We start from the raw sequence: 23,944 nt of genomic DNA, 5'->3' as shown, positions 1-23,944 counted from the left end.
AAGAAGCCTTGTTGGTTACGTCATGTTACGTAAAAAGAAAAAAATAAGCTCTCAACAAAAACATCAAACGCAGTTTAATCGTGTTTAGTTTTTCTTCAAAACACTTTTAGCCATTTTGTAAAACTAAACTCGAAAAAAATATTTTACTTTGGTTATTTTGAAAATGTATAAAAAATATGTACTGAATATTTTCTGGCCCGCCGCAAGTGGCCATCCTGAAAATTGGCCCGTGGCTTGAAAAGGTTGGGCAGGCCTGCGTTACATTTATACAAGTCCTACGTCTACTCGCGGTTATGTTGAAAACATTACCCATTGCTCGTTTTTTTTAACTTTATCTACTTACTGGTTTTCTAAAGCATATCCGAAAACAACTACTTACTGGTGTGTCGTCACATTGAAGAACAGGTGGCTGTACTGCGGCGCGGAATCCTCCGGTCCATGCGGTGCCGGGAAGCTCATCGTCAACAGCACCGGCTTCCGGTGGTTCTGGTGCTTGCTCTGCCGCAGGAAGGCAATCGAATCGTTGGCAATCAGATCCGGGTAGTAATCCTTGGCATAGTCGAACCCGTGCTTGATCTTCTGCCCGTTCATGTTGATGCTGTAGTTGTAGTACTTGGAGTTCATTATGAGCCCACCCCACTCGCGCCACCCCGGCGGGATGTACGAGCCATTGTACTTGTTGAGATACTTGCCGAAATAACCGGTTCGGTAGCCCGCGTTCGAGAGGTACGTCGCGAACGAGCGGGTCTCGTGGGTGGTCTGCCAGGTGGTACTGGAGCAGTTGTCGTTGTTGGTAAACACGTTGTGATTGTGGACGTACATTCCGGTTAGGATCGAGGACCGTGCCGGGCAGCACATCGGGGTGGTCGTGTAAGCATGACGGAACTCAGCTCCGCCCTGTCGCAAGAGCCGCAAAGTGCGCGGCATGAAGTTCAGCGAGCCAAGTTCAACGTCCTGATCGTCGGTCAGTATAAGAATGATGTTGGGCTTGCGTTCCCGTGCTTGTCGGATGATGTCGTTAATGGGGGAGTCATGTGCGAGGATTCCCTCAACGACCCCCACTCCGCTCTTTTTTACTCTTCCGCGACCATCGTGTGGGGCACGAATTCTCCGATAGGACGACCTCCGGTGCTGACCTTCTCGGTAGTGATGTCTTCTTCGCTGCTGGTAGTAAGCATTGTGCTGGTAATGACCACCGCCAGAATGGTAGTCATCGTACTGGGAGAGCGTCCCAGAAGATCCATCGCCTCCAGGATTTGCGGCAGCTTTGCTCACACAGTAAATCACAACGAAAAAACCTACTAACACTAATCTATATCTAAAACACAGCTCAAGCCAACGAAGCGCCATGGTTTCGTGCCTTAGGTCACGCGTCGGGCCTAAAAATATCACAGTCACTTAAAACAGGACCAAAGCAAGAAATCACAACAAGCACCGAACGAGTCAAGCAAGACGCTCAGCTGCTTCGTCACTTTTACTTGGCGGGCGGCCCTTTCCACTTAGGACCGACTGCTTCTCAAGGGCTATTAAAATATTTCCTCTTCGTTTGCACACATTTTCCACTTAATTACATTCATAATAATAATCAACTTGATTAATGGCATTATGTGCGCTTCGGATTAGAGCGTCGTCAGCCAGGAGCAAGGATGGGGTCTGGTTCAGGGAGATCCGTATCGCTCTGCCTGGCCTGTCATTATTTAACGCAAACCATTCATTCGGCAAAGATCCAGCAAGGGCGATTAAATGGAAGAGATAGAGAGAGTGTGAGTCAATCCGCACGGCCCCCTGCCCTGGATGGCTGACTTTTCCGCTACGCCTCGTTGGAGATGATCAGACCTGACGTCGCCGTCCTCGTCGTTGTGGGTCACTTCACGCCTGTGACGTCCGTTTATTGCTGGAAAGGGACGAGAGAAATTGAAACAAAGAATTAGTTTATCTGCGGTGTAGACATGGTTTCTTCGGGGATGAATGACTTCCACACGCGTAAAACAGGCGCCGTCGATTCTAGTAGCAGAGTCTACCATAAGGAACGGAATAGAAGTAAGCAACCTTTTAGAGAGAAAGTGGTCTTCAATTTAAATGGCATGAGTTTCAACGCTGCAGTTGCATAAGCTTCGAAAGGATAAGAATCTATTAGTTTTATTTCCCCATAGCATTTTTTGACAGGTACCCAGGTCCTTTTTTCCCCGGATTTTTTATTACATTGTATCTTTTCTTAGTAATTTCAACAATATTCATTTTGCTTTTGTAATGAAATCTATCCTGATCTGTATTTTATTCCATATTCAATTTGTATGCTCCATAGAAAACACTTTTATATCATCTTGCTTCAGGTTTTGTTTTTCCTTTCCATTACCTTCCTTTTTTCTATAAATAATTTTATATATCATTTTTGGACACAACTATTTGGAATACTGAAAGTATGTTCTCACATAATTCAACTCCTAATACGCCAAACTCTTCGCTATTTGTCAAAGCCCTTCTGGAGACCGTTAAATGGGACATTGAGAAACACCTTCCCATAAAGGATAGAAATTTGTCATTCTCCCCGGAATCGACTCATATTGTTTTATGATGCGCCATAAATCCCAGTTAGCATGTCCGTTTCGTTTGCTAACACGGCGTGAGGACGGAGAAGACAAAAACAAAACGACCGATAATCAGTGGCCTGCCAGCAACAACGACTTCACCTTTTTTTTCATTTGACACCGAGCATATACCTACATATAACCAACCATCACTGAACAGTCGTAAATTTCTATGCTCTTTCTTGGTGGGCAGCAGCAGAAATGTTCCAGACATTGCGACGACAACCTATGTCACAGGTCACCGCATATCAGATTGAAGGGATGCTGCTGCTGCTGGTGATATTGTTTGTCAAAAAAAAGCATGGCCTATCATTGAAGCTTGCTGATTGCCCAAATGATTCACCATACCGGACCTCTGCAACGAATGGCCATACCGTATTTGTTTTCAATAGGGCTTTAATGTGCTGTTTCTAAAGCAGCAATTTATATTCTGTCGAAATAAGAAAATGCATTGACATGCTGTATTTAATTTTATGAAAAGAATATGTATTACAAAAATTAGCAAAAAAAACTGTTAATCAGCGTTGTAAAAAAAACCATCGCGTTAAAAATCCAACATACAACACATTTTGAAATTCAGTTAATGAAATGAGTTACTGATAAACTACCTACAAAATGATCAAACCCAAATTACTAAATGATCAACACCATCCTTGAAGTGAAACATGGCCCCAAAAGAAAAATGGATGTATAAAATCGCACGATGGATAAAAGTAAACAGTCTTCAACAGAATTACTTGATATAAACACTAGACCTCTTCATGTTTTCAAAAAGTATCAAAAATTCAAACAGTCAACCCAGAATCACAATTCTTATGCTAAAATAGGTCTCCTGTCAAATTTTCAGCTAATTCGGATAAAATTTCGAGGTGGCTCAAGTCGATTTAGTGTTTTTGGGCTATTTTCAATTTTGGAAAAAATCTAATGAGAAATATGAACGTCGAAAACTATCGCAACAACATCTATACGGAAGCTTTTGGTGTGTTTTACAAGTCTTATGAACATTGCGATTCGTTCCGTTCACGTTTTGTCCAACACTGTTTCCCTCAAAAGTCGTTGTACTACAAAATTCTTCAGTTTATGACAAATGATTGTTAATTTATTATTTCTCTTTTTTCCCTGAAAATTTGAGTAATATAATTGTCCATGTGATTTACCATTAAATTCTTAAAAATCAGAAGCTATATATTTGTCATAAATTTGCACGTTAGGATTTCTTTAAGCAAGTTGTTCGACTTCCAAATTTTGTTAATTTCATCGTATGTCTGCATGCTTTTAACATTGAGTGCATCGTAGTAACAAGTGAAATCGAAGCTTTTTTGGTTGAACAACTTGTTTGAAAAAATCTCAGCCTGCTAATTTATGACAAATGTTCAGCTTCTGATTTTTAAGAATTTAACGGTAAATCGCACATGGGAAATTATATTATTCAAATTTTCAGGGAAAAAAGAGAAATAATAAATTAACAATCATTTGTCATAAACTGAAGAATTTTGTAGTACAACGACTTTTGAGGGAAACAGTGTTTTTATGCACGTATAAGCTTAAAAATCTCTTTAACATGGACAAAACGTGAACGGAACGAATCGCAATGTTCATAAGACTTGTAGAGCACACCACAAGCATCCATATAGAGGTTGTTGCGATAGTTTTCGACGTTTATATCTCTTGTTAGATTTTTTCCAAAATTGAAAATAGCCCAAAAACACTAAATCGACTTGAGCCACCTCGAAATTTAATCCGAATTAGCTGAAAATTTGACAGGAGACTTATTTTAGCATAAGAATTGTGATTCTGAGCTGACCGGTTTAATTTTTGATACATTTTGAAAACATGAAGAGGTCTAATAAACACCCCTATCAAGAAAAGTATCAGGCATGGGCAAGGTATAACGACAACCTAGAACGTTCAGAAGGCGGTGAAGTTTGGAAATAGAAAATATTGGGCCTATTGGCAGCGAATTTTACTGTTCCAAAATAAGAGTTTTACTCAAACGTATCCGTAGAGTTACATTGATATACAATAAAATATTTTTAATTTTCCTTGAACGTCCTAGGCCATCCAAACTATCATTGAGTTCAAGACTTGAGATCTACAGCTGCATTAAACCTTTTTTCGTTATATAAAAGTTTTTATTTGCAGTTTGAAAATGTATTCAACCGCATTCATTACAGTTCATGGAAGATGCGACCCGTAAGGTAGTTCTGGGATATTCTTGGTCATCCAAAATATTCTTGAGTTCGGGACTTGAGATTTACTACTGTTAAAAGGTTTTTTCGTTACTCAACTTCAATGCATATCAATTATAAACATTACATCTCCTGGAAGGTCATCATAAGAAATTTTTGGTATATTTTGGATCATCCAAACTATCCTTGGGTTCAGGACTTGAGATCTACACTGCCTATAATTGCATATCAGTCCCATCTTTGCTGGGTTTCCAATTCAAATATGCGATTGTGGACAGTACAGCTGAGAAAGAAGCTTTTTCGTCACTCAAATTAGAAGCTATATTCAATCATATGTATTTTTTCTGCTGGAAACAGTGGCGTAGCCAGAAAATTGGTCTGGGGGAAGGATACTATGTACGGATGCTAAAATCAATATGAGTAAAATTTACCGATTAGGAGGAACTTCAAAACGGAAATAAACCCATCTTGCCCCTGCAAGACCCTAAAGCATTTTTTGTGGAGTCCAAATCAGTCTGATGCAGATGTTCAAGGTTCTTCAAATTGTTCTGGAGCTCAGATCAATTGATATCGGAATCCGCATGATATCGGAATCAACCCTGTCCATACTGTTGTGAAGCAGTGTCGCCTATCGCCCCAAACTACAACCCTGGTGCACTTAGTTAACTGCGATTCTATATCTGCTGCTGCTGATTGCAAAACAAAAGATTGCCTCCGGTCCAGCAAACCATCTACGGCAGGTCAGCTCCAGTTTTTGTGAGCAGGAATGAAGAGTGGACAGAAAGCGAAAGTGCGATAAAAACAACCACCCGAGTCTATCCATATCGCCGGCGGGCGATAGTATGGTGAGAGTTCTGATCGTTGCTTGTGAGAAGGCTAGAGAGCTGGTCCATCTAAAACTGCAGTGGTGGATATGCTGGCGCGAGTATAGAGGATATTCAAGAGGAGCGTAATTCCATTCTCGATATTCGTTGTCGGGAAGATCATGATCATCGGTCTGGTGATGACCAGCTTTTTCTTTTGATTCCACAGTTAGTTACTTCCGATCGTCCAACTGAATCACAGGCGCGTAGTGGACTTCGCACGTCCAAGAATTTTATTCCGTGTTTAGTATTAAGAGCAAAAGTTGTTAGCATTAAGTCGAATAAATGTAGTGTTGTGTCATTGTTAGTTTTATTAAATACAGTGTTTTACTATGTCCGCGAGTGTGTTTTGTAATTTGCCAAGAAGAAATATTATCCCTGAACAACAGCGGTGCTGGTAAATGGATAGCTACATTCTCCAGAAGATCGCCAGCCAAAGGAAAGGGTTTTCCACTCTACCCAATCGGACCAATCGAGTGTTAGGGAGCCACCTAGGAATTCGAAGGAGGTAATTACCCGGTTCCTCAACATTTTGGTCCTTCGAACCGGATACGGCTGGACCACGAAAGGAGATCACTGGAAATACCATCAGGGTTGCTTGGAGCCATACTGCGCTCAAATTCGCGCCATCATTAAAGGAGGCATAAAGGAGGCGATCGCCATTCCCAGGGCGCGAACAATTACCACCCCGCCATCACACTCGCGGATAATTGGTCTTTGAAGCTACACAACAGGGAATTATTGGAGGTTGCATATTATCCCAACTGCATTGGCTCGGTTTGGACATTCATCGAATTGATTTCTTGTGTTGGTGAGTTGGAACAACTTATATGTCCTGCCGAAGGGAGGACGAAATACCCTTTACTAACTGGAATTTCATCAAAATCCACATGTGAATCTGCCTGTGAGCTGCGCGGTCTTTGATAAATGATAATTGGAGTGTGTTTGGAGGATATTTCCTGTCGATCTGGAGCGTTTCACAACGTGAGATCCACCCAGCGGTGTTAGACTGGCCCAAGGATTCGTCGAAACCGTGCGTCGAAGTTTCATCCCCTATGGAATTGCTGAATTACTGAACCAGTGCGATGGTTTATCTCCCAGGTAAATTAAACAAGTTCAGTGTATGTTCGGCCGAAGCATCAGTTTCTAGATTCTAACGCCATTTTTCGACGTGTTTTCCTCATATTCACCTGTTGGAGCATCACCTTACTATTGGAGCGGCGATCTAGTGTTTCCCAAGCGACTGCGCAGTAATCGGAACTGTCTTCAACTCGACCATGTTTAGACCGTTTTTGAAGATTGGATCTACCGCTAATTAACCACCCACATCAGCAACTACAAGTGAACAGAAGAGGTCACGGCAACAGTTATCTGTCCAGGTGAGTCACATAGAAGGTATATGTCACCGAAGCAGGACGACAGTGACTGCACGTTTTAAATAAATTAAATCCTCTTCGACGAATCATTTGTGACGACTTGCTGAGAGCACTTGGTGGAATTTTGCGAACTGTGATTTTGAATTTGGGATTTTGCTCTGCTCAGGGTTTAGCACCACTGTTTGTTGCTCAGGTGAGTTAACACAGTATATGCCCTGCCGAAGCATAAAATTTGGATATTACACCTTGTTTTCCCTCTTTGATTTCCTGCCTACTTTGCGTTGACGTTGAGCAACAATAACCACCATCGTGCCACATTATATAACTACGAGTTGGATTATCGTTTGGGTACAGCCACTTGTTTTTGAAGGTAATATACACTAGTATATGGCCTGCCGTGGCCAGGCTTGTTGGATACTACATTAGTTCCTTATCCCCCCCCCCCCTCGGTTAACGTGTTTATAAGCTGTGCTGTTGGACGTCTGGCATTATCGATCAACAATTGGAGTCCCAGTGTTCCTGCTTTGTTTATGTGGATTGGTGACGCATTTCACTGTGCCAGGTAAATACACCGAGTATATGCCTGCCGAAGCTTGGAATCACGTGGATCACTACACCATTCATCTCTCTTTCCGCTACATGTGCGAGTAACTCCAATCATCATGGCACCCCGTAAGCTGACATCGTTGAAAGCTTTGGTCGTGAAGCTGGGTGAAATTCAAGCTGACCTGGACGATATTTGGAAGTTCGTTCAACGTTACGATGAGGCCACCACCGCGACTGATGTCAACATGCGCTTAGAGAGGATTGGCGAACTTTGGGAGAAGTACGGCGAGACGTTGGTGGAGATCAAATGCCATGACGACTACGACGAGGATGATGAGACCTTCAACAAGGATCGTCTTATCTACAGCGATCGATTCTACCGCTCGAAGTCATCCCTCACGGACAAAGGGAAGGAGCTACAGGGTCTACCGGAGCAGGATCAGTCAACGCGTGCTAACGACTCGATGGTGCATGGTGTCCTCGACCATGTGCGACTGCCGCAGATCAAGTTGCAGTCATTCAACGGCGACATCGACGAGTGGATTAGTTTCCGTGACTTATTCACTTCCTTGATCCACTGGCGGACTGATCTACCGGAGGTGGAAAAATTTCATTATTTGAAGGGGTGTCTTCAGGGGGAACCAAAGGCTCTAATTGATCCATTAAAGATAACGCAGGCTAATTATAAGATCGCGTGGGATGCGCTTACTAAGCGCTATAACAATAGTAAGCAGCTTAAGAAAAGGCAGGTTCAGTCGCTCTTTACTCTTCCTTCGCTTTCTAAGGAGTCGGTTTCAGAGTTGCACGTTCTAGTTGAGGGGTTCGAAAGAATTGTGCACACTCTAGACCAGGTTGTCGAACCAGCGGAGTATAAGGATCTCCTGCTAGTCAATCTTCTCACCAATCGTTTGGACTCGGTGACCCGCCGAGGTTGGGAGGAGTTTTCCTCCACGAAGGAGCAGGATACTTTGGAGGATCTGACGGAGTTTCTGCAGCGAAGGATTCGTGTTCTCGAGTCGCTTCCAACGAAGGCGGCTGAGTCTAGGGGTGCTCAATCGTGGCAGCAACAACCTCAGAGGCAGAGGCAGTCCACAGCGAAGACCAGTTACAGCACGATGCAGTCATCGTCAGGAGCACGATGTGTGGCATGTAAGGAGAGCCACTACCTCCATCAATGTGGCGTGTTCCAAAGGATGTCGGTGACTGACAGAGATGCCCTGCTGAAAACCCACTTCCTCTGCAGGAATTGTTTTCAGAGTGGGTCATTTGTCCAAGGAGTGCCAGTCCAAGTTCAATTGCAAGAATTGTAAGGGTCGTCACCACACTTTGGTGTGTTTCAGGTCGGAGAAGGATAGTTCTGCAAAGGTCGCAGCGGTTGCTAGGGGCAACCATCCTTCAATCCCAAAGGAGTCCTCCGGAGTCAACGAAGCTTCTGGTTCGGGTTCCTCTCAGGTGGTCAATATGACGGCCACCGACATTTCGGTTTCTGGTGCGGCTCAACAATATTCTTCGCAAGTTTTGCTGGCAACTGCGGTCATCGTCGTGGAAGATGATCAAGGTGGAAGGTTTCCTGCTCGCGCTTTACTGGATTCGGGCTCAGAGAGCAACTTCATCACGGAGCGACTGAGTCAACGGATGAAGACCCAAAGAGAAAAGGTGGATATATCGGTGCGAGGAATCGGTCAAGCAGGAACCAAGGTCAAATACAAAATACAAGCGGTGGTGCGGTCGCGAGTGTCTCCTTTCTCGCAAGCAATGGACTTTCTCGTTCTTCCCAACGTAACGGTGAATCTGCCAACTGCTACAATGCGCACGGAAGGTTGGTCGATACCCCTGGAATCAAACTGGCAGATCCCGCTTTCTTCGAGTCCAGTAGAGTGGACTTGGTACTCGGTATCGAATCATTTTTCGATTTCTTCGAAACCGGTCAAAGAATTAACCTAGGCAACCAATTGCCGACGCTGAACGAATCGGTTTTCGGATGGGTGGTGTGTGGAGGTTTATCCAATTCACATCAGGATCTGCACATTACCTGCAACGCTTCCGCAACAGAGAAACTAGAATCTCTAGTTGCCAGGTTCTGGTCTAGCGAAGAGGTTGGTTCGGTCAAGGTACTCTCACAGGAGGAAAAACGATGTGAGGACCTATTCCAAAATACAGTCCAACGGAATCCCGATGGCAGGTACACGGTTACACTCCCGAAGGAGGAAGGCGCTATTCAACGGTTGGGCGAATCCAAGGACATTGCGATCCGGCGTCTTCAAGGTACGGAGCGACGGCTGGCGAGAAATGCCAACTTGCACAAAAGCTACCACAATTTCATGGAGGAATACGAGTCGATGGGACACATGGAGAAGGTCGAAGGGGCGGTCTTAACAACAAAACAGCGGTGTTTTCTACCGCATCATCCCGTTTTCAAGGAGGACAGCACTACTACTAAGGTCAGGGTGGTGTTCGATGCCTCTTGCTCAACATCGTCCGGCGTATCGCTCAACGACGTGCTGCTGACTGGACCGGTAATACAGGATGATCTCAGATCAATCATTATGCGAAGCCGTACCAAGCAAGTAATGCTCGTTTCTGACGTTGAGAAGATGTTTCGGCAGATTTGGGTTAACCCGGAGGATAGGGCTTTGCAGTGTATCCTGTGGCGCTCAGATCCTCAAGACAACATCAGCGTATATGAACTCAAGACCGTTACGTACGGTACTAAACCAGCTCCATACTTAGCCACAAGAACTCTCAAACAGCTAGCGGTGGATGGAGAAATCGCATATCCCTCGGATCACGTGCGGCGAGTGAAGACACCTATATGGATGATGTTATCACGGGAGCAGACACGGTGGAAGAAACCTGTGAGTTGCGGAAACAGCTGAGTGATATGATGGAAGAAGGCGGTTTTAGACTCAGAAAGTGGGCATCCAACAGCCCCAAGGTCTTGGAAGGACTCCCTGAAGAAAGTTTAGCGATTCAAGCGGGGGACGGAATCATCTTGGACCCGGATCCGTCCATCAAAACCCTCGGGCTTATCTGGATGCCGAAGAGTGATCAGCTGAAATTCAGCTTCAACATTCCTCCGGTGCGACCAAGGCAGCAGTACAGTAAAAGGGAGGTACTCTCGATTATAGCTACGCTATTCGACCCTTTGGGGTTACTCGGAGCCGCAATCACATCTGCTAAAATTGTGATGCAGCTGCTGTGGAAATATAGGGACGACGACGATCGTGCGCTGGACTGGGACCAGCCCATACCTTCGACGGTGGGTGAGACGTGGAGGAAGTTATTTGGCCAGCTTTCTCTGTTGAACGAAGTCAGGATTGACCGCTACGTCTTCGTTCCTGCTGCTGTTTCCACGGAGATTCACTGCTTTTCGGATGCCTCCGAGAAGGCATATGGATGTTGTGTTTACCTAAGAAGTGTAGATGCAGCAGGGATGGTAAAGGTGTGCCTTCTGTCGTCGAAATCACGAGTGGCGCCATTAAAATGCCAAACTATACCACGTTTGGAATTGTGCGGCGCTGTTTTGTCGGCGGAACTCTTCATAACGGTTCTCGATTCATTAAAAATATCCACGCAGGTGTATTTTTGGACAGACTCTACCTGTGTCCTGCGTTGGATCAAGGCCTTACCGACAACCTGGACTACGTACGTGGCTAATCGAGTGTCAAAAATCCAGACGCTCACAAATCCAGAACAGTGGAGGCACGTTCCAGGAATAGAAAATCCGGCCGATCTTATTTCGAGAGGCCTCATGCCGCAAGAGATCATGCACAACGATTTCTGGTGGCATGGACCGAGATGGCTGGAGAAGCAACCCGAAAATTGGCCAGAATCTTCAGAGCTATCAAGCGGAGCTGAAGCGGAGAAGGAAAAGAGACATACAGCTGTCGCATGTATGAACTCATCAGTCGAGGAGTTTAACGAATGGTACCTAGGACGATCCTCATCGTACATCGAGCTCGTCAGGCCTATTGGTTACGGTACCTGAATCTGCTGCGAACACCACGAGATCATAGGAATCCACCGAAGTTCCTCACAACAGCGGAGCTGAAGGGAGCAGAAATCAACTTGGTACGGAGAGTTCAGCAGGAATTTTTCGTGGAGGAATGGAAGGCACTGTCCAAAGGAGACTCTGTTCCGAGTAGGTCGCCACTGCGTTGGTTTAGCCCGTACATATCAGAGGATCAGGTTATTAGAGTAGGAGGACGACTAGCGCATTCGAAAGAGACAGAGGATACGAAGCACCCGATGGTTTTACCAGCACGCCATCAGCTTACAAGGCTGATTCTACGTTATTTCCATGAAAAATTACTGCATGCGGGGCCGCAGTTATTATTGGCTACTGTTCGATTACGTTTCTGGCCGCTTGGAGGAAGAAGCGTGGTTCGAAGCGTAGTACATCAATGCATGAAGTGCTTTCGGGCGAAGCCATCATCAATCGAGCAGTTTATGGGAGAGCTGCCAGCGCCACGTGTTACCGTATCCCGACCGTTTTCTCAGACCGGCGTAGATTATTGTGGGCCATTTTTTGTCCGGCCAGCACCTCGCCGCCCAGTGGTAAAAATGTATGTCGCTGTGTTCATTTGCTTGTGTACCAAGGCGGTGCATCTCGAACTTGTTTCGGACCTGACTACTGACAGGTTCATCCAAGCCCTGCGTCGATTCTCGGCCAGAAGAGGAAAATGCGAAGATTTGTACTCCGACAATGGCACAAACTTCGTTGGAGCGCGGAACAAGTTGAAGGAATTGGACGAGCTACTAAGAACGAAGGAACATCGTGAGGGTGTGGCGAGACACTGCTCGGAACAAGAGACACGATGGCATTTTAACCCGCCGAGTGCTCCTCATTTTGGAGGCCTATGGGAGGCCGCGGTACGGTCCGCCAAGATTCATCTTGTGAAAGTAGTAGGAGAAACGCCGTTATCACCCGAGGATTTTACCACGTTGCTCATACAGATAGAGGGTTGTTTAAATTCCAGACCGTTGACGCCCATGTCGGACGATCCCAACGATCTGGAGCCATTAACACCGTCACATTTTTTGATTGGTTCCAGTCTGCAAGGCTTACCGGATCCTGATTTAGAAAATGTCAAACTGAACCGGCTGGATCGCTTCCAATTGATGCAGAAATTGCTCCAAGATTTTTGGAAGAGATGGCGGCGTGAATACTTGTGCCAGCTCCAGGGGAGAAATAAGCGATGGAAACCACCCATTAAAATCGATGTTGGTGGGCTAGTGATAATTCGGGAGGATAACCAACCTCCAATGAAATGGAAATTAGGCCGAATCATTGCTATCCATCCTGGTACAGATGAAATAGTAAGGGTGGTTACTCTGAAGACGGCATCCGGAATCCTTAAACGCCCAGTAGAAAAGTTGTGTGTTTTACCATTTCTGCATTCATCAACCAGCTAACGAAATGTATGACTCAACCCAACCTTCCCACTTCCTTTCCCGTCGAAGAGGATATTCTATTTTATTTCAGAAATTGAAGCAATTCCTGGGTGGGCGAGGATGTTGTGGAGCAGTGTCGCCTATCGCCTCAAACTTCAACCCTGGTGCACTTAGTTAACTGCGATCCTACATCTGATGTTGCTGATTGGAAAACAAAGGAATGTCTGCGATCCAGCGAACCATCTACGGAAGGTCAGCTCCAGTTTTGTGTGCAGGAATGAAGAGTGGACAGAAAGTGAAAGTGCGATAAAAACAACTACCCGAGTCTATTAGTATCTCCGGCAGGCGATAGTATGGTGAGAGTTCTAATCGTTGCTTGTGAGACGGCTAGAGAGCTGGTCCATCTAAAACTGCAGTGGTGGATATGCTGGCGCGAGTATAGAGGATATTCAAGAGGAGCGTAATTCCATTCTCGATATTCGTTGTCGGGAAGATCATGATCATCGGTCTGGTGATGACCAGCTTTTCTTTAGATTCCACAGTTAGTTACTTCCGATCGTCCAACTGAATCACAGGCGCGTAGTGGACTTCGCACGTCCAAGAATTTTATTCCGTGTTTAGTATTAAGAGCAAAAGTTGTTAGCATTAAGTCGAATAAATGTAGTGTTGTGTCATTGTTAGTTTTATTAAATACAGTGTTTTACTATGTCCGCGAGTGTGTTTTGTAATTTGCCAAGAAGAAATATTATCCCTGAACAACAGCGGTGCTGGTAAATGGATAGCTACATTCTCCAGAAGATCGCCAGCCAAAGGAAAGGGTTTTCCACTCTACCCAATCGGACCAATCGAGTGTTAGGGAGCCACCTAGGAATTCGAAGGAGGTAATTACCCGGTTCCTCAACACATACAAGTTCAAATTAGTTTGATGCAAATGTTTCTCTAAATTGTTCTGGAATTTAGATCATTTGGTCTACAAGGTCAACTATGCCTGGTTTCAAACCGAAATCAACCCAGCATGTCCATACAAGTCCGGAGAGCCCTTGTGTTTAAAGTGCAGTCCAAATTAGTTTGATGTAGATGTTCTAGGTTCTCCAAATTGTTCTGGATCTCAGATCAATGGGCCTAGCAGGTCAACATCGCTTTGGAGGGAGTGATACGAAGGGCAGAGATTGACACGATTGGTACGATTTTTACGAAGTCCATCACAGGGTTATGGTGCGACCCGAAAACTCTTTACGCGCAGCACGCGCTGTTAGGAGCGAGCACGTTCGGATCGAAAGAGACGAGTAAGTGCAGTTTGTGCTCGGGGCTCTCAAAGAGCCATGCACAGGGTAGTACTTTTTCGGTTCTGCTTTTGCATGACTTTCGAGCTTTGGACGGGGATTATTTCCCGCTATTGCGTTCTATTAATACCTAGTTGATCGGAGAGAATAACTGTGCGTATTCTTTGTTCGATATTTCATTATAAAAATAAATAAGGCAAATAGGGCAAGTCTATATTTCAAAGAGAATAGTTTGTTCATATGATTGCGTTAAATGCATTCTAATCATAATCACAGATAAAATATGTATATGCATTGTTTTTCAACATTGATTTACTTTGAAACATCTTCTAAGTTTCCAAAATGACTTCATGTAAATACTAATGAAAATAAATCAATTTTACCCGGAGAATTAAAACCGCTTAATCCCAGAATAAAGGTGAAAACTTCATCAGCAGAAATCGACAAGGAAATCGATCCCGTTTCTTCCACAAATCGCGGGGAAAGACAACGTAAAAAATAAAAACTCTCTTGGCAAGCGACCCCAATGTATATTATTATTATTTGGCAGGGCTTTATCATTATTGATCCAGTATGAATTGATCATTTTGATGGTAATAATATAAACGCTACTATCTGGCAAAATTCATTCAAATTCATCTACCGGTGATTAAAACATATTTTTTTCAAATGGAGGAGTATTCTATATTCATGAATGATCAGTGTAAATAGAATAATAGTTATTTCTATGAACGGTACATCTGAATGAATCCTTGCTTGCATGAAACAAATTTATTTGAAATAAAAATTACTGTAGCATTTTACCCGCAATTAAACAGAGCCGTAGAGATTTTCAAAAAAAAAAAATTGCGATTAACATTCAACTCGAATCGGCTGAGATGTATCTTTAATTTCAGTCATATGTATATGTATAACTACATGGTTTTCACTATAACTAACGTACAAGCTACTGCTCCCGAAATAATGCTTATTTTGAAATAAACAACTGGACCTCACTTCTTTTTTATTCTACGTATTTTAATTATTTTCCTTAATGTATATTAAAGAAACTGCAAAAAAAAAGTTCAAATAATTTGCAAATAAGACACGAACGTGTTGGATGGCTAACGTTTCAATGTTGTTAAGCGAAAATAAACTATCAGAAACATTCACCGTCTACTGGTGGGAATTAAACATAATTCCTATTTTCTCGAAAACGCACAAAGTGCACTACCCGTGCTCTTCAAAGTGCAGCCTTTGACTCGCACGCAATTGTGAGAGCGCGCGCATCTTCGACTCCGTAGCTCGCAAGATTTGAGAGTCGCGCACCCGGAGCTAGGAGCAGCACCAACATTTTTCGCACCGCTCTGAGTATTTAGACAATCCCTGGTCCATCCGGATATTTTTGGTTTCGCTGAATTGATATTATGGCACGTAACTTTGAAAGGATGGAGGAAACCTACATCAGACTGAAAAGCGAAGCTAAACGGATTGGACTAGTCATCAACTCGTCGAAGATGAAGTACATGACAGGAAATCGTACTAATCGGAGTCAGCGGTGTTAGATCGTCGATGTTATCCGAAACGGATGTCAGTGGTCTTGAATTTAAAATAGATTCGATCTGCACGAGAAGTGTGTTGAGTTCTTCGTATGTAAACACCATTGTTCCACATGTCTTCTTCAGCATGTTCTTCACTGATTTGACTCCTGCTTCCCAAAAACCCCCGAAGTTGGGAGAACGAGGGGGTATAAAGTTCCATAAAATACCTACTGAAGCTAGTTCCTTGAAGAGTTGATCACTGTTTGCCTCGAACAATCGCTTCAACTCCTTCAACTCAGAGTTCGCTCCAACGAAATTTGTAGCGTTATCGCTAAAGAACTCTGCAACCATTCCACGACGTCCCATAAATCTTCTAAGTGCTGCTAACAATGCTTGAGTAGTCAAGTCACCTACAAGCTCAATGGCCTTTGGCCTTTGTGCCCATACACACGAAAACAGCAATGTATGCCTTGAGTTTCGGTGCTTTTCGTAGTAAACTGGATCGAATTACAATAGGTCCAGCGAAGTCCACTCCGGTTTTGATAAACGGCCTGGCTGGCTGCACTCGGGTGGTAAATCTCCCATAATTTGCTGCGCTGCTCTAGCTTTAAAGCGAGCGCCAATATGGCAGTGCTCTTGATGCAAATACAGTGCAATGCGTCTTGCCAAAAAATTGTGGGCAGGTAGTATAACTGGATGCTGTGCATTGTACGGTATTTTGGCATTCCTCAATCTTCCACCAACTCGAAGTAGTCCATCGGTATCTATGAACGGGTTCAAAGCAACAAGCTTGCTTTTACTCTTGACACCTTTGTTCTGGCGAAGTTCGGTGATCTCACTTTCGGAAGAAATCCGCTGTACGCAACGAATAGCCATTTCCAACGCGCTGTTCAACTCTTTTGCAGAGAGGATTCCGGTTAGTCGCGAATCTCTGTTCGATGACTTTGAATTATGAATGAACCTCATGACATATCCGACGACTCCTTTCAATTTTGCCAAGGATGAATACTTTTCGAAGAATAATGGCTCCGTCATGACAGCAGCACACACCTTCCGAGATTCTGGTACTTCTCCATTTCGAAGCGCTGGTTGGTCTGGCCATAACGAACGAGTCACGAGCCAAACTGGACCATTCCACCACAGCGTTGAATTCACTAGCTCTTCTGCTGGCAGTCCACGTGATACTGCCTTTCCACTGATATGTGTCCAGGAACATCCCCTGATATGTGTCCAGGAACATTGCCACAAACTCTTTCCAGCGGCTTGATGGTGCAGTGATCCACTTGTCGTGATTTTGGCCCTTAATTCACCGGATGCCGTCACGAACCGTATTCATGCGTCTTGTGAAACAGGGAGCTTCTTGATTTGCCACGGTCACCAAGCTTTCCACCCTTCACTTCTTTTTTCACGCCGTTTTAGTGGAAGGAGAAAGTTCCGTTCTTCTTTTATTTCTTGAATAATTTCACGCACATTGATGCTCTTGATAAATCTGCAAGCTTGATTTTCTTCATAAGATGCGTTCGTCACGCCATCCGTTGTAAGAATGACTTCTTGCCCGTTGACACCCGCCTTTTATACTGTTTGGCGTTGGCAACGACGATGTGTTATTTGTTATAATTAACCACGCCTACCAAGATGCAGCGAGTCAAACTTTGTTTTGTTGATCACACCTCTTGTGATGCAAACACCGAAAATATCATAGAGTGGCGAATTTACATATTTTTTATTGTAGGACGAAATTATGTAACAATTTGAATAATGCTGTATTTATTGATCAAGTCTTATTCTCTACACCACTGAAGCGTTATCAACGAATCCGTCCACAAGTAGCAGTTGTCAGCATTCATGGCCACAGAAACTAGAACCTTTGTTAACAGTTCAGATAGTAGAACTGCAGCGCATAATTCCAATCGAGGAAGTGTCATTTTCTTTAGCGGTGCCACCCGTGATTTGGCACACAGCAGACGAGTGCATGCATTTCCTGAAATGTCGACAGTCTTTACGTAAATGCAAGCACCGTATGCGAGCATTGATGCGTCTGAAAATCCATGTATTTCCACGGCAACAGGCTGCTGATGTCCAAAGGTCCAACGGTTGATCCGCAGTTCATGAAGATGTTTCAGGCTATCATAAAGCAGATGCCATTTCTTCACAATATGTTCGGGAAGTGCATCATCCCAAGCAACGTTCAAAAGCCAGAGCTGCTGCATCAAGATTTTGGCTGCCACGATGATCGGTGCTATCAATCCCACAGGGTCATACAATGATGCAATAGCGGAAAGAATTGTTCTTCGAGAATAAACCTGGAACTGCTTCAACTGTATACGGTATGTCAGTTGATCCGTCCGAGTGTTCCAGCTCAGTCCCAATGACTTGATGATTTCACCATCGTCCACCAGGCTGTCCGGCAAATCTTTCAGAAGTTCTGGATCATTGCTATTCCACTTCCGTAGTTCAAATCCGCCTTTTTGAAGCACTCCGATCAACTCGTCTCTCCTTTTCAACAAATTCTGTTTGTTGTTGGATCCATCTAGCAAATCATCTACATAGAACCTTTTGCAAATCGTACGACAGGCATCAGGATGAGTGTTTTGTTCATCCGTTGCTAGCTGATGTAGCGTACGAACAGCTAGAAAGGGAGCAGCTCGAGTACCATATGTCACGGTATTCAACTGGTACGTCATTAGGATTCTCTCGCCACAATATTCGCTGTAAATTCGATGACAGCTGATCCACTCTTATCTGTCGATACATTTTAGCAATATCGGCTGTGAAAACTGATCTGTCTGGATGTTTGGACCAGTCATCATGATGTCGTTGAGAGCAAGACCGGAAGTTGTCTTACTGGAGGATTGCAGCCTCCCGCGGAATGGTAGTCCGAAGAACTTGCGGATTCCCCGCAAGAATATCCACAAGGCCACATGGAAATCAACTAATCAAATAACGGAAAACCTAATCGACCACGTTCTAATCGACGGCACTTACCGCAGTGCGAATATTGATTCCGACCACTACCTCGTTGCAGTTTGTCTGCGCTCAAAACTCTCGATGGTGTACAACACGCGTCGGAGTCGTCCACCACGGCTAAACATTGGACGGCTACAAGACGGTAGACTAGCCCAAAACTACGCGCAGCAGCTCCCAACGGAAGAGCAGCTAGGCGCAGCATATCTTGAAGATGGCTTGAGAGATATTCGATCCGCCATTGGAAGCACCGCAACCGCTGCACTAGGCACGGATCAGAGAAACGACTGGTATGACGGCGAATGTAAGAAGTTAGTTGAGGAGAAGAATGCAGCATGGGCGAGATTGCTGCAACACCGCACGAGGGCGAACGAGGCATGATACAAACGGGCGCGGAACAGACAAAACTCGATTTTCCGGAGAAAAAAGCGCCAGCGGGAAGATCGAGACCGTGAAGAGACGGAGCAACTGTACCGCGCTAATAACACACGAAAGTTCTATGAGAAGTTGAACCGTTCACCGAACGAGCGTGAGGTGATCCAAAGTTGGCGGCAGCACTAAGAAGAACACCTGAATGGCGATGAGGCAGACGAAGATGGCGGTATGGTGATGGACCTGGGAGAACGCGCGCAGGACATAATTCTACCGGCTCCGGATCCAGGAGGAGGTTGGCTGGGTGAAGAACAACAAAGCCCCTGGGGTTGACCAACTACCAGCAGAGCTATTTAAACACGGTGGTGAGGCACTGGCTAGAGCGCTGCACTGGGTCATTACCAAGATTTGGGAGGAGGAAGTTTTGCCGCAGGAGTGGATGGAAGGTGTCGTGTGTCCCATCTACAAAAAAGGGCGATAAGCTGGATTGTAGCCACTACCGCGCAATCACATTGTTGAACGCCGCCTACAAGATACTCTCCCAAATTTTATGCCGTCGACTAGCACCAATTGCAAGGGAGTTCGTGGGGCAGTACCAGGCGGTTTTTATGGGCGAACGCTCCACCACGGACCAGGTGTTCGCAATTCGCCAAGTACTGCAGAAATGCCGCGAATACAACGTGCCCACACATCATTTATTCATCGACTTCAAAGCCGCATATGACAATTAGGGTGGTCTAACCGGTAGTACCGAAACCGGTAATACCGGTATTACAGGCCAATTTTAGGTACCGAAAATACCGGTTTTAGCGACGGAAAATACCGGTATTTTCGGTATTTCAAATGTTGCTGTCAGTATAAAAAATCTGGAATAATTTTCACCTACATGTATCAGCTCAACTACATGTAATCGCATATCTGTCCTATATGAATAAGAAATCAAGCATAGATGGGACAAATATTCGAACACAAGCACTACAAGCAGTAAAGATTCATCGTGCAAGAAATACAATAATTAAATGTGCGCATGAGTAACTTTGCCCAAGTAAACAATAATGACGACGTTCACGATACAACAAAAATCGATCAACATCGTCATTATTCATACCTGTTGCTTCTTTCTCTTAGTCATCTGTAACACTGCGAATGACCTTTTTTCTTGTTGACATCGTCGAGAATTTCCTGAAATGTATGAAATTATGAAAAAGGTACGAGCCGTAATAGTTCTTTCCCGGAGATCACCTGTGAAAAACGATTTTCTGCAAAAATATGCCCGTTCTGAATTCGGAAAAGAATTTGAATTAGTGGCTGATGGCAAGGTACGCTGGAATAGCATGTTATCTATGCTCAAAGGGATCCATGAGTTGAAGCTTTAATACAAATTCAACTTCAGTGATGTTGGTGTTGGTGAAATAATTCAAGCCCTCGAACCTGTTCAAGCCCTCCTTAGCCGTGCGGTAAGAAGCGCGGCTACAAAGCAAGACCATGCTGAGGGTGGCTGGGTTCGATTCCCGGTGCCGGTCCAGGAAATTTTCGGATTGGAAATTTTCTCGACTTCCCTGGGCATAAAAGTATCATCGTGTTAGCCTCATGATATACGAATGCACAAATGGTAACCTGGCTTAGAAACCTCGCAGTTAATAACTGTGGAAGTGCTTAATGAACACTAAGCTGCGAGGCGGCTCTGTCCCAGTGTGGGGATGTAATGCCAATAAGAAGAAGAAGAAGAAAGAACCTGTTCAAGCTGCTGTGGAACTACTCCTCAGATTCTGCACTTCATATGAAGCCGACGTGGCGCTCCAATTTATGTTGGAACAATTATCAAATCAAACCACATAAATTTCCGCCACTTATTCGATGCTTTTAAGGAACGAATCCAAACGATCTATTTGATTTTTTGAATAATTCTGCCGTGAAGCAATTACCAAATCAGAAAAGATTTTGGCATTTTCTTCGAGGCATCCAGAGCTACTTTGATTCAACAAGCGGACGGAATATTGAAGCGTCTAATCATTCCTGATGCGACCGTTGAAACTGATACAATGACAGGTATGGTCGGTACGAAAAAGATGCCTCTATGGATATTTTTTCTGGTTTATCGTTTAAAGAACAACTTGTGAAAAGACTGTAGCAGAGCAAAACACTTGCGTTGCTGATGCCAAATACGTTGACGCCAGGATCCTTGCATGCAATCCGTAAGGGATTCTCCTACTATGAATCTGAAGGGATAAAGGGCAAGTATTTGACGCTGATTTTTGACGGTCTTGGAACTATTCGTCCAACTTCGATTGAACCAGAGAGGGCATTCTCATTCGGATTGGAAAATGAGTCGCTTTAGTTTCGCTTAGCCCAGCTCAACAAGCAATGGTTTTAACATCTGAAGTTTGTCAACAAATTTTGTTTTTCATCCTAAAGTCCAAATCAAAAGTTTTTCTTTTGATACCTGAAATTTTCACAAAAACCGTTATTCTACCGGTATTACCGGTATTGACTCCACCAAATACCGAATACCGGCTGATGTGTAGTTCGAGTTTCGGGGGCATTCTCGTGTCCCTTCGAAACGCGCAGAGGGTTACGGCAAGGTGCTGGTCTTTCGTGTCTGCTATTCAACATCGCTTTGGAAGGAGTAATACGAAGGGCAGGAATTGACACGAGTGGTACGATTTTCACGAAATTCGTCCAGTTATTTAGTTTCGCCGACGACATTGATATCATTACACGTAACTTTGAGAGGATGGAGGAAACCTACAGCCTACTGAAAAGCGGAGCTAAACGGATTGGACTAGTTATCAACACGTCGAAGACGAAGTGCATAATAGGAAGAGGCTCAAGAGAGGTCAATGTAAGCCACCCACCACGAGTTTCTATCGGTGGTGACAAAATCGAGGTGGTTGAAGAATTCGTGTACTTACTGGTGGCTCACTGGTGACCGCCGATAACGATACCAGCAGAGAAATTCGGAGACCCATCATGACAGGAAATCGTACGTACTTTGGACTCCGCAAAACGCTCCGATCGAATAGAGTTCGCCGCCGTACCAAACTGACTATCTACAAAACGCTCATTAGACAGGTAGTCCTCTACGGACACGAGACCTGGACGATGCTCGTGGAGGACCAACGCGCACTTGGAGTTTTCGAAAGGAAAGTGCTGAGTACCATCTATGCACAGTGGTTCCATTCCCCTAGAAGGGCGGTCATAAATATAAATTACGGAAGTTATACGGTAAAATGGTGTACTTTTAGTATTTTTCGGGTTAAACAGCCAATTTTTTAATTATTTGGTAGGCTCAGTCATTATCATACTTTACGAAGCCGATTTCAGTATTATATGCAAAAATCCAACAAACAACGTTCAATTTACATTCTTGAGGAAGATGCGTGGATGTGAAGATGCTTGTTATTGTGAAAGTAGTAAACGAAAATAAACCTAATTAATCCACCCAGCAATGTTAATGCCTTTCTAGTGCATGTGAAAAAATAGTATTTCTGCCATAACTTTTAGACCCATTGTGCGATCTGGCCAATTCTTATTAGAAAACAAAAGGATATGATTCCACGTGGAACGCAACTTGTTCCGAACAAATCGGTTTGGACATTTGAAAAGAGCGTAATAATCAAAATTTATTCCTTCTGATTCTTTGTCCACATATATAGCTAAATATGTAGACGAATCAGAAGGAATAAATAGTGGCTGTAACAACCTTTCTAAATGTTGGTCTAGAAGTATAAGTGCCTAAAAATAAGTGAGTTTTTTTGCGCACATACATACGCACACATACACACGCAGAGACATATATCATCTGGTATCTAATACTATGGGTCTCCGGGCATCCTATAACAGTTCGTTTTTGGAACAAACGTATAGCCTTTAGTATACTTAGTATATGAGAAACGCAAAAAGGTTTAATATATCAATTTAAAGTTAAATATAATACTATTATACCACGATATTCTCAGAGATGTCAGTTGCTTTTCAGTCTCCTAAAGTTGACCATGATAAAGAAAACATAATACTCGTGTTCATCAATTTGGTATTTTTTTATCATCGATTATTTATTTCCAAGCTCAGTCGCAGACTGTGGTAACTGAAACCCCATTTAGGCAGCAGCCAGAAATATGAATACACTTAAAGGATATTCAGAAAGAAATTATAGTACACGATTAAATTGAGCAGAAAATATGATATCTGTTGAACAAACATAATTTTGTTATTTGTTTACACTTAGCTTTTTCGTGGACGGTTGCAGCTAAAATAACCTTTAGATGAAAGATAGGAGTGTAAATATTAACTCAGAGGATGTTTCTGTAGGGGATTTGAAGGGGAAACATACTTTCTTAGTGGATGAAGAAGATAACAAAATTGAGTAGAAAATTGTGTTTTCGTCAAAGAAACATAGTAAAGCTATTTTGATAAGAAAATTATTTTGAGCTTTTTAGTGGAATGTCTTCACTTGTCATAAGACGAGTTAGTACAATCCCATTGAATTCCACCACTTAATTGTATCTTGACAGATACGTATTTCGACCTCAAATGTAAGGCCGTCTTCAGTGTCTCGTACTTGACTCGACTTGAAGAAAATGATCGCAGCTTACACTATTTATACTATGCGTAGGTATAATAATTTATCTAGGTACTTACACTGACACCGATCGATGAACCGCTGAAGAGGGTATCGGTCCCCTATGATCGACACATCACCCACCAGCTAGGCCATCGACTGAGGAAATTCGGCATCGATTTAGTATTCTCCAGCAGAAGCAATCAACTGAAGACACTGTTGGGCTCCACAAAGGATAGAGTAGAAATGTTAAATAAGGCCGGGGTTTATCAAATTAATTGTTCACAG

The 23,944-nt window shown here is 43.7% G+C and overlaps 4 protein-coding genes across 8 annotated transcripts in view; 2 read left to right on the top strand and 2 right to left on the bottom strand.

The window, feature by feature from the left end:
- LOC134219561 (extracellular sulfatase SULF-1 homolog) overlaps nucleotides 1-23,944 on the bottom strand; it is a 236,813-nt gene that overhangs the window by 51,441 nt on the left and 161,428 nt on the right. For all 5 annotated transcript variants that reach the window (XM_062698313.1, XM_062698315.1, XM_062698311.1 and 2 more), the window contains one exon: nucleotides 380-1,894. In XM_062698313.1, coding sequence (XP_062554297.1) covers nucleotides 380-1,350 — 971 coding nt within the window. In that variant the 5' untranslated portion in view covers nucleotides 1,351-1,894. The remainder of the gene's footprint in view (nucleotides 1-379; nucleotides 1,895-23,944) is intronic.
- LOC134221626 (uncharacterized) lies at nucleotides 7,679-11,219 on the top strand. Its single transcript, XM_062700816.1, has 5 exons — nucleotides 7,679-8,757; nucleotides 8,903-9,381; nucleotides 9,507-10,268; nucleotides 10,313-10,825; nucleotides 11,140-11,219. Exons 1-5 carry the CDS (start codon nucleotides 7,679-7,681, stop codon nucleotides 11,217-11,219), a joined length of 2,913 nt encoding a protein of 970 aa, XP_062556800.1.
- Nucleotides 11,487-12,977, top strand: LOC134221625 (uncharacterized). Its single transcript, XM_062700815.1, has one exon. It carries the CDS (start codon nucleotides 11,487-11,489, stop codon nucleotides 12,975-12,977), a length of 1,491 nt encoding a protein of 496 aa, XP_062556799.1.
- Nucleotides 17,541-18,443, bottom strand: LOC134221624 (uncharacterized). Its single transcript, XM_062700814.1, has one exon. The coding sequence runs from the start codon at nucleotides 18,441-18,443 to the stop codon at nucleotides 17,541-17,543; it is 903 nt and encodes a 300-aa protein (XP_062556798.1).

Source organism: Armigeres subalbatus, chromosome 3 (genome assembly GCF_024139115.2).
Source record: "Armigeres subalbatus isolate Guangzhou_Male chromosome 3, GZ_Asu_2, whole genome shotgun sequence".
Classification (NCBI taxonomy): domain Eukaryota; kingdom Metazoa; phylum Arthropoda; class Insecta; order Diptera; family Culicidae; genus Armigeres; species Armigeres subalbatus.
This window is presented reverse-complemented; position numbering and strand designations above follow the sequence as displayed.